Raw genomic sequence first — 10277 nt, forward strand, 5'->3', positions numbered from 1 at the left:
TTCCTTCCTTCCTTCCTTCCTTCCTCCCTCCCTCCTTCTCTTCCTCCATTCTTTTTTCTCTCTCTGTCCCTCCCTTCTTCTTTCTCCTCTTAGTCTTGCTGTATAGCTCAGCCTCCATCCTTGCTGTCCTTCTGTCTCAGCCTCCTAAGTTGAGGAAAAGCAGCCCTTTCCAACAGAACTCGCTGCAGTGGTGGCAATGTTCTGTCCTACGCAATGACGGCTAACAGGTGTGAGGAACTGGTTTCCTCATTTCACTGAACTATGCTTAATTTACATAGAAGTAGCCTCAAGGCACATCAAGTTGGACAGCCCAGCCCTAAAGTTATTGAGTTCATGCTTGGGAAGAATCAACTGAGCCGGGTTGGTTTTTGGCTCCTTGGGAAGGAGAGTTTATTTGTTCTAGGACTCTGGAGGAGGCGAGAGGGGTGGTATAGGAAGCCCCATCTCTAAGGGGCAAACTTAGGTACTAAGACCAAGGAAGAAGGATGTTCCTTGTGGGTGAGGCCAGGGAGCTGGGAGAGTGGGTTTCTGGGTCAGGTTTCTTCAGTGGCAGGGGGACTTACCTGGTGTGAGAGGTGACCAGTGGGCTTCTAATGAGATGTGTCATACAGGAAGAATCCTGGATGAACTTCTGCAGACTTGTGTGGACCCCCAAGACTGCCCTGTGTGCGAGGTGGCTGGTCGGCGGTTGGCCCCTGGCAAGAAAGTCACTTTGAGCCCTGATGACCCTGCTCAGTGTCAGAATTGGTAATGTAGATTTGTTTTGTTTTCTTGTTTGTTTTTCTGTTTTGGTTTTTTTGAGACAGGGTTTCTATGGGTAGTCTTGGCTGTCCTGGACTTGCTTTGTAGACCAGGCTGGCCTCTAACCCACAGAGATTCACCTGCCTCTGCCTCCCGAGTGCTGGGATTACAGGTGTGCACCACTGTACCTGGCTTGGTAATGTAGAGCTGTTGATTGTATGTGTCCCATTCAGGCTCTCAGAATCTGGGCTCTGGAAAACACTTCCAGGCAGCATGAATGGAGACTGAGCTTAATTAGCCCATCCATCTATCCATCCATCTCCCCCCCCCCCTTTGATGCACTGTTAGGTTTGTTTCTAGTGTCTGATTTTCTTTAAGAAGAGTTGTTTCCCTTGCTCAATGTTTTAAAGTTTTGTTTTTCTTTTTTTAATGCTTCTCAAGAGTTTTTACCTTTTTGTTGTGTGGGGGAAAAAGGTACATTTTGGGTAGTGCAGTGTAATACCCCAACACGTGTAAGCAGTGTGTATGACCACACAGGGGTACTTAACATTTCCGACTCACTAACTAGGCATCACATCCAACCTGAGGACCAGTCTATGAACATTAAACATTTGCGAGTGCTGTGGATGCAGGAAGGAAAGGGCGATGGGGTTCTTGGCCCCTAAGCATAACAAGCAGCTTGGGGCTGTGGGCCAGGCCACAGGCTTTCAGAACCGGAAGACGTTCGATGCTGTTACCTTGGGCTCTTGCTGGAATGAACCCTGGGAACCTGGCCTTGGGAAGGTGAGGAGTCCTGAGAGTGATTCCTGGGCCTTCTGAAGTCCTGCCCTTAGGTAGGGAAAATTTATTAAAATGCTGACATAGTCAACGCCACTCCCTGACACCTATCAAGCCTAATGGGAACTTCAGCTCACTGAGGAGGGGGCCACAGCTGCCAGAGCCAGATCCTGCCGCCACCATCTGTACAAACAAGAGCAAACGCTGCCCAGGGTGGATTTTCTAGCAAGCACAGGAAACCAGAAAGTATGTCACTCATGCGCCGTTAACCAAGGATGGAGGCCATAAATCATGGGATTATGAGGAAGCAGGAATTAGCTTCCCACTAAGATCCCATTCACCTTCCTTGTGCTGAAACAGACTCGAGGAATAAGGAAGTGGGGCTCACGGCAAGCTTACTTAGGGGCTCCAGCTCAAAGGATATGAAAGCTCCAAGCATCTCTTGCAAGCATCTCAGCTGGCCTGCAGAGAGGGGCATCCACTACAGCAGCCATCTATGCACAAATTTCAAGGCAGGTTGGGGATGTTGGCTGGCAGTGAGGCCCACCCTGTATGGATCCCCACCACAGCCCACCTTGATTTCCGCCATGCCTGGCCTGCCCCTTTACTTTCTAGAACATGGTTGAAGGGTGCAGTGATTAGAGAGGACTGGAGACCTATCGGGTACTATAGAAATTTGTGGGCTGGGCGATGATTCAACACAGGCCTGTGGGTATTGTGGAGCTGGGCTGAGGGTTAGCCAGTGCTCAGTTGACGGCACTCGGAGCTGCCATCACTTCCTAGATGCAACCCCCATAGTCCTCCCACGCTCCCTTTTCTGCTAAATGAAGCAGCCACTTCAAACTTTTATACATCTTTCTAAAACCTTCCGACTCTACTTTTCCTTCTTTTCCTTGAGGTCCAACATAATTAAACACGGTTCAAAATCCATACAGCTTAAGTCCTAACAACATCTATAATGGTTTCTAATGTAGGCCATTTATCTCCAGCAGAGCATTTACAAGTCCCAGCATGTGCCAGCATTTCACAATGATATTTGTCCTCAGAGACACTTATAAGAAGGTTTGAATTATAATTAAATATTAATGTGGCCAGAGACATAGATTGGAAAGAAATCAACATTAAATGGCCATAGAGGGCTTGGAACAACAGAGATTATTTTTCAGGTTCTAAGATGGATTAAAGCTTTAAGAAGCCTCTGCTTTCTCCTCACTCCCATCTCTGTCTCTCTCTTACTGTCTCACTGTCTCTCTGTCTTGCTCTGACTGTCTCTCTGTGTATGTGTGTGTGTGTGTGTGTGTATTCAAGACACATCTTGGGACAAATGTCAAAAATGGCATGTCACTTGGGTGAGGCTTGCTCAATGGGAGCAGGCAGGAGGTTCTATGGAGGACCTGTGAGGTGGTCCTTCCCGCCCATAGGTTCTTCCTAAATCATTTTGGTTTCTTTCCCTTCTGCCACAGTCACTGTGACGGTATCAACCTTACCTGCGAAGCCTGCCAAGAGCCTGGAGGCCTGCTGGTACCCCCGACAGATGGCCCGGTCATCTCTACCACCCCATATGTAGAAGAGACCCCCGAGCCACCCCTGGACAGCTTCTCCTGCGACAAGCTACTGGATCTCGTCTTTCTTCTGGATGGCTCCTCCAGGCTCTCCGAGGCCGAGTTTGAAGTGCTCAAGGCATTTGTGGTGGGCATGATGGAGAAGCTCCACATCTCTCAGAAGCGCATCCGTGTGGCAGTGGTGGAGTACCACGATGGCACCCACTCCTACATTGAGCTGAAGGCCCGGAAGCGGCCCTCAGAGCTCCGGCGCATTGCCAGCCAGGTTAAGTATGCAGGCGGTGAGGTGGCCTCTACCAGCGAGGTTTTGAAGTACACGCTCTTCCAGATCTTTGGCAAAGTGGACCGCCCAGAAGCCTCCCGCATCGCCCTGCTCCTGACTGCTAGCCAGGAGCCCCCTCGGACGGCCAGGCATTTGGTCCGCTATGCCCAGGGCCTGAAGAAGAAGAAGGTCATTGTGGTCCCTGTGGGCATTGGGCCACATGCCAGCCTCAAGCAGATCCGTCTCATTGAGAAGCAGGCCCCCGAAAACAAGGCCTTTCTCCTCAGTGGGGTGGACGAGCTGGAGCAGAGAAGGGATGAGATAATCAGTTACCTCTGTGACCTTGCCCCTGAGCCCCCGGCCCCTACTCAGCCTCCCCAGGTAGCACAGGTCACCGTGGGTCCAGGGATCTCTGGGGTTTCATCACCAGTACCGAAGAGGAAGTCCATGGTTCTGGATGTGGTGTTTGTCCTGGAGGGGTCAGATGAAGTTGGTGAAGCCAACTTCAATAAGAGCAAAGAGTTCCTGGAGGAGACAATACAGCGCATGGATGTGGCCCAGCATGGCATCCACATCACGGTACTGCAGTATTCATACACAGTAACCGTGGAGCACACCTTCAACGAGGCCCAGTCCAAGGAGGATGTGCTGCAGCACGTGCGAGAGATCCGCTACCGCGGCGGCAACAGGACCAACACTGGGCAGGCCCTGCAGTACGTTTCTGAGCACAGTTTCTCTCTCAGCCAGGGGGACCGGGAACAGGCCCCTAACCTGGTCTACCTGGTCACGGGGAACCCTGCCTCTGATGAGATCAAGAGGTTGCCTGGAGACATCCAGGTGGTGCCCATTGGAGTGGGCCCCCGTGCCAATGTGCACGAACTGGAGAGAATCAGCAGGCCCAACATGCCCATCTTCATCCGAGACTTTGAGACGCTTCCCAGAGAGGCTCCGGAGCTGGTTCTGCAGAGATGCTGCTCCAAGGAGGGGCTACAGCTCCCCACCCTGTCCCCTACCCCTGGTATGCTGGTACCCTGTGTGTGATGATCCCGTGTGTTATCTGATGATGCCATAGCCCCTGGCTTCTCGTGCTAACTTCCTGGCTTTCGGCATATGCTCAAGGCCCTGCCTCAGTCCACCTGTGTTTCCTCTACCTTCCAGGCCATGAGCTGCACTGTTTCTTTTGGTGGGAAGGGTCTTTTCTTACTGCCTGGGCCAGTAAATTCAACGGTAGTAGGAGCCCACTGTTAAGATTTAAATAATTCAGAGAGTACGTGGGAAAATGCAAGTCTTATTGACCCCCTCTCATCCCCTGCTGCCACACCCAGAGCAGACTCACTTTCTGCCTGGCAGGGAACTTCTGATAGTTCTGGTGACTCTTAACTCTCTTTTGGGTCAGGCTGGTGCACCGAAGTTTTCCAGGTAGCTTATGTTCTCAAAGGCAAGGCCGGGAGGCCAGGCAACAGGGGCGGGTTAAACACACAGATCCAGAAACTAGATTCCAAAACAGCCTCTTACTAGCTGATACTTCTGTGTTGCCTGCCAGTCTCCTTATCAATAAATGGTAGATATTAGCAACTCTTTGTGAAATGGTTGAAACAGCATCTGGCACACAGCAAAGGCTTAGAAAAAAGTTCTTGTTGCTACGGTTGCTTTTTTTGCTTTGTTTTGTTTTGAGTCAGGATAACACTCTGTGACCCTGAAACTCTGTGTTTCCGGTATGCCTCAAGCTCACAGAGATCCTCCTGCCTCTGCCTCCTGAGTTCTAGGATTAAAATGTTGCTTTCTTAACCTATACTGGTATCAAACCAGTTTCTTTGTTTCTGTTGTGAGATAGACAGAGAAGTGAACCTATGGCTTGGTCCAAGCCAGGCAAATGCTCTATCACTGAGCCACCCCTCCCTCTTTTCTTTTCCCCTTTGAGACAGGATCTTCCTAACTTGCCCAGACTGGCCTTTAACTCACTCTGTAGGCCATGCAGGCTACTCAGTGCTCCTGAGTAGCTCTGTTGACAAGCTGGTGTCGTTATAGCAGAAGAATCAGCAGCTTTTCATAGCTCTCCATCCCTGCATTTAGTCTTTGTCCTTGTTTTGGTCGTAGCCCGCATCATAGATTTGTTAATATTGCTTTGATTTTTCTGCTCTTGAGAAAAGCAGCTGGGCTGTTTGACTTGGCATTAGCCTATGTTCTGGCTGTGTGTTTCCTCCCTGTGATTGCAGCGGTGGCCAGCTTGAACCTGAATACCTGCCATTTGGGACTGACATGACACAGAGGACCTCCACCTGCCCTAGAGACCCAAGAACACATAAACCCATTTTCTTTGCTTTTTAAATTAATGTTTTTTTTTTTTTTAGTTAAAATGGGTTTCATTATATTTTTATACGCAGGCATCATAGCACTTTGCTCATATTTGTTATCCTATGCCACTATCCTCCTCTGTCCCTCTTATTGGTCCCTTCCTACCTTCCAATAGCTCCCTTTCTGCTTTCATTTCTCTTCCCCCCATTTAAATATAGAGTCTTATATTCAGCACAGAAGCCCATTTTCTTTCTTTCTCTTATTAATTGTTTAATTAATTCTAAAAATTATGGGTCTTATGATGGCATTTATATATGTACATATATGTATATATATATATATTTTTTTTTTCTGGCCTTCTTCCTCCCCACAAACAGCCTCAGTTATTTTCATTGTTATTGAGAAGACTGCAGCCTTTTGCCTTCCTTCGCGGGCCTTTGCACTGTGTGTGGGTCGAGGGGGAGTCTTTTCAATGCCTCTCAATCTAGTAACATATAGATCCAGAGATGGTCTCCTCTGTCCCGCGCCCATGCTCTGACCTTGCTGGTAAATGTCTACCCTCTTCTTGCTGGTGCTTTGTGCTCAGTGATTCCCCGAAGACCCACTGGCTACTGTGGGGGCTGATGGAGGATGTTCCGTTAGCCACTCGTGTACTCATCTTCTTGTTCTTCTTTGCAGACTGCAGCCAACCCCTGGATGTGGTCCTCCTCCTGGATGGCTCCTCTGCTTTGCCGGATGCTCACTTTGAAAAGATGAAGAGTTTCGCCAAGGCTTTCATTTCAAAGGCCAACATTGGTGAGCAATGCACATGAATCTGCAGGTGAGGGAGCGGCTCTTCTGAGGGGGGGTTTGATTCTAACCGTTTCCCTTTTCCTGTTAGGGCCCCACCTCACTCAGGTGTCCGTGATGCAGTATGGAAGCATCAATACTGTCGATGTACCATGGAACGTGGCTCAGGAGAAAGCCCATCTACTGAGTTTGGTGGACCTCATGCAGCGGGAAGGCGGCTCCAGCCGGATTGGTAATGCTGCAGCCACAAGCCGGATGTAGGACCTGTGTTCTAGTCCCCATTCTTGGCTTAAGTGACTGAGTGATCTTGGCCAGTAACTTTACTCCTTGGCCTGAGTTTCCTCTTTTGAATGGCGAGGAGCTGGATGGTCCTCAGCGTCTCTTCTCAGTCCCACTGAGTGTTGCTCTGAGCCATAACTGTTCATCTCTTGACTGTGCCAAAGGTCAGCCTTAAGCCCAATGCTCAGAGGGATTAGAACATCCTGTCCTTATGATCGTTCCTGACTTGGACCATTCCTCCTCCTCAGGAGATGCTTTGGCCTTTGCCGTGCGCTATGTAACTTCACAAATCCACGGAGCCAGGCCTGGAGCCTCCAAAGCAGTGGTCATCCTTGTCATGGATACCTCCTCGGAGTCGGTGGACACAGCAGCGGATGCTGCCAGATCCAACCGTAAGTGTCCAGCGCACCATCCTGAGCTCATGCTAAGATGCTGCAGGAGTGTGTATGTGGGCCTCTTTCTCTCTCTCTTTTTCTCAAAGTGTTGGGCACTGAACCCTGGGCCTTACACACATTAGATAAGCACTCTACCGCTGAATTAGGCTCCCAGTCTCTGACACTCATTCCCTTGAGTGCTCTCACTCAGTGTCGTGGGGCTGAATAGATTCATGGACCACAGTTCACCGTCCACTACCCCGGCTTTATCTCAACATGCTCTTCTCGTATCCTTCTTTGAAGCTGTTCGGGTTAGACTTCTCAGCCCCTTTGAATATCCCCCTTTTCTCTCACATGCAACCCAACCATGTTGCTGCATTTTAAAAAAAATAATAATCTTGAGACTCACACTGCTACATGTGAACTCCTCCATCTCATACCTGAGACTCTGAGATAGCTTTCTGACTGGAACCTCACCTCCCTCACGCCCACGGCTCATCCTCAGCACAGCAGCGGGTACAGGTGAGCTCCTGCCACCCTTCCGTGGTCTTGGCTTCCTGTTTCCTTTGGAGACTCCCTGAAGCCGGTGACGTGGCTGAGGAGGTTTTGCCTACTCCAGCCTTCGCTTCTCCTCACACATGTTCTGCCTTCTCCTGCTTCCACTCTGGGCTTTTATGCTCACTGCACTCAATGTGTGGGACATTTCTTTCCCAGCCTTATTCTTGGCCTTTTCCATCCTAATTTCAGGTCTTTCTCCACAAAATGTTCATTCCCGTTCTTTGTGCTTTTCATCCTTCTTAGCTCACAGTTTCTTTCAAGTATCTTATCTACATCTGTGTATTTGCTTTCTATGTTCCACTACTGTTGGCGATGAGGACAGGAGACAGGGACTGCCTGCTTGGTTTGCTGCCGTATCTTCATTGCTTAGAACGGCATCCGATACTCTGCGGGAGCTCATTAGCACAGACTGCCCACACGGACACCCCCCTGACAGGCCTGCTGTGTGTGTGTCCAGCCTGGATTGCGTGCAGCTCTGCACAGGTGCTAGGTGTAGTGTCTATGCTGGGCTCACCTGACCACAGACCCTTTCTTTTGCTTGGCTAACTTAGGAGTGGCAGTGTTCCCCATTGGGGTTGGGGATCGATATGACGAGGCCCAGCTGAGGACCTTGGCAGGCCCTGGGGCCAGCTCCAATGTCATAAAGCTCCAGCAAATTGAAGACCTCCCCACCATGGCCACCCTGGGCAATTCCCTCTTCCAGAAACTGTGCTCTGGTGAGTCTTCTGATACATATATTTTCAGTTCTCAGATAACCATTGTCCCCATGACCAAAACTTCCATATTTCCATTTGTGGAAAGTATAGACTACACTTCCAGTGGTCTCTGGAAAGTTTTCTGTGCACAGTCCCAGTTCGACTGAGCTCTGCATCAGGCTTTTCAAGTAACAGAAGTCCTGGCTTGTTTGTGCTGAGGGACTTTGGACAAGCAAGGATCCCCAGCATCCTACAGGTCACAGTCCTATACTTCCTCTCAGTATACATAGAAAGGCCTTTAGAAACACACCATCAAAGCCAATAGTGAAGGACCCTAGGTGAAGTTGATTTTAAGTCACAAACATGTTTTTTTTTTTTTTTCCTGGCCTGGTTTTATATAGTAATGTAATTAGTTTTAAATGAAAACCTTCTGCAGAGTTGTGGACCTTTCCTGATAGATGGTAGCTATCTTGGCAACAACCATTAAGCAGATCTTTTCCAAGTTTTATGGATCTTGCTTCACATTCTCTCCGCCTCCGCCCCCACTCCTGGTGGGCATGAAAGGAGATAAGTGAAAGCTACTGCCGTGTGATGACTGTTGTTATCACAATTATTAACTGCCATAAAGTGCGTCTGGAGGACCATCAGATGGTCCACCTCCCCAGCGAGAAACCCACTCACATTTTCTTTGGAGTTGTATTGAGGAGTGCGTGCTGTGGACGGTTTAGAATTCTTGGTGGTGGGTGGTGGCTGGAGACTTTCTGGTCTGTTTCAGGGTTTTCTGGAGTTTGTGTGGATGAGGATGGGAACGAGAAGAAGGTAAGCCCCCTCCTGTTGACTTGGAAGGAAAGGCCAGCAATACACATTGGGGCCCCGGTTCTTAATAAACTAATTTAACCCTGCTTGGTCTTAGACTCACTCTCCTGCATGCGATTAGCCTGTTTTGGGGTCCCTTTGTAAACCTGATGTTATAGTTCCTGTCCTATGCAGAGCCTCCCTGGTGTAAGACTGTCCAGCCCCAGCCTGTCCTGAGGGGCAGGCAGTGACATGTGGGCGAACTTAGATTTGGTGTGCTTCATCCTGGTCCTTTCTCACATCTGCTTTCTCCTCCTGTAGCCGGGGGATGTCTGGACCTTGCCAGATGAGTGCCACACAGTGACCTGCTTGCCAAGTGGCCAGACCTTGCTGCAGAGTCACCGGGTCAACTGTGACCATGGACCCCGGCCTTCCTGTTCCAACAGCCAGTCCCCTGTCCGGGTGGAGGAGACCTGTGGCTGCCGCTGGACCTGTCCCTGTGAGTCCTTCATTTCCCCAGTTCACATGGTGTAGGGAAGCAGGTTTTTAACTTGCTGTGTAGACAGCCGGTGTGGGACCAGATAGGTGGAAGTACCTATCCCGTCCCATGACACACACGTACTGTCCTGCCTTACACTCCTTCCCTCTTTGGGAAGATAAGACAGAGCCACAGGAAGCACTGCTTTTCTGAGGTTTGAGTTCAGCTCGGCCATTTCACGTCAGCCCATAAGGACGCACAGCACTGGGATGCCAATGGTACAGCAGTGTGCACGAGAACGTTCCCAGAGCCCTTCCCCTCGAGTCACATCTTTAGTTGTATGGGACTGCGTGCAACTGGATACTACAGGGGGCATGGTATGAGAGCATGACACAGGTCCAACCTTCGTAAGCCTGTGGTCAATGTCTGGAAGGGGCAGCTCTGTGCCTCGCTGTTGGGAAAAATGGCCACTGGTGATGGTTTGTTCTCAGCAGTGGCAACAGACGTAATTGTGGGCTAATATAACTATGTCATGAATTCTTTTTTTTTTCTTTTTTTTTTTTTTTGTCATGGATTCTTACCTTTCTCTTTGAATAACCAGTTGACTAGTGTCAGTTTTTATCTATCTATCTATCTATCTATCTATCTATCTATCTATCTATCTATCTATCT

At 49.5% G+C, this 10277-nt stretch overlaps 1 protein-coding gene across 1 annotated transcript in view; it reads left to right on the forward strand.

Moving 5' to 3' along the window:
* Vwf (von Willebrand factor) overlaps positions 1–10277 on the forward strand; it is a 129505-nt gene that overhangs the window by 80449 nt on the left and 38779 nt on the right. The window contains exons 27-34 of the mRNA XM_055609420.1: positions 612–747; positions 2982–4360; positions 6316–6432; positions 6518–6658; positions 6954–7097; positions 8189–8353; positions 9108–9151; positions 9449–9626. Coding sequence (XP_055465395.1) covers positions 612–747; positions 2982–4360; positions 6316–6432; positions 6518–6658; positions 6954–7097; positions 8189–8353; positions 9108–9151; positions 9449–9626 — 2304 coding nt within the window. The remainder of the gene's footprint in view (positions 1–611; positions 748–2981; positions 4361–6315; positions 6433–6517; positions 6659–6953; positions 7098–8188; positions 8354–9107; positions 9152–9448; positions 9627–10277) is intronic.

Source organism: Psammomys obesus, unplaced genomic scaffold (genome assembly GCF_907164565.1).
Source record: "Psammomys obesus unplaced genomic scaffold, mPsaObe1.curated_primary_1811, whole genome shotgun sequence".
Taxonomy (NCBI): Eukaryota; Metazoa; Chordata; class Mammalia; order Rodentia; family Muridae; genus Psammomys; species Psammomys obesus.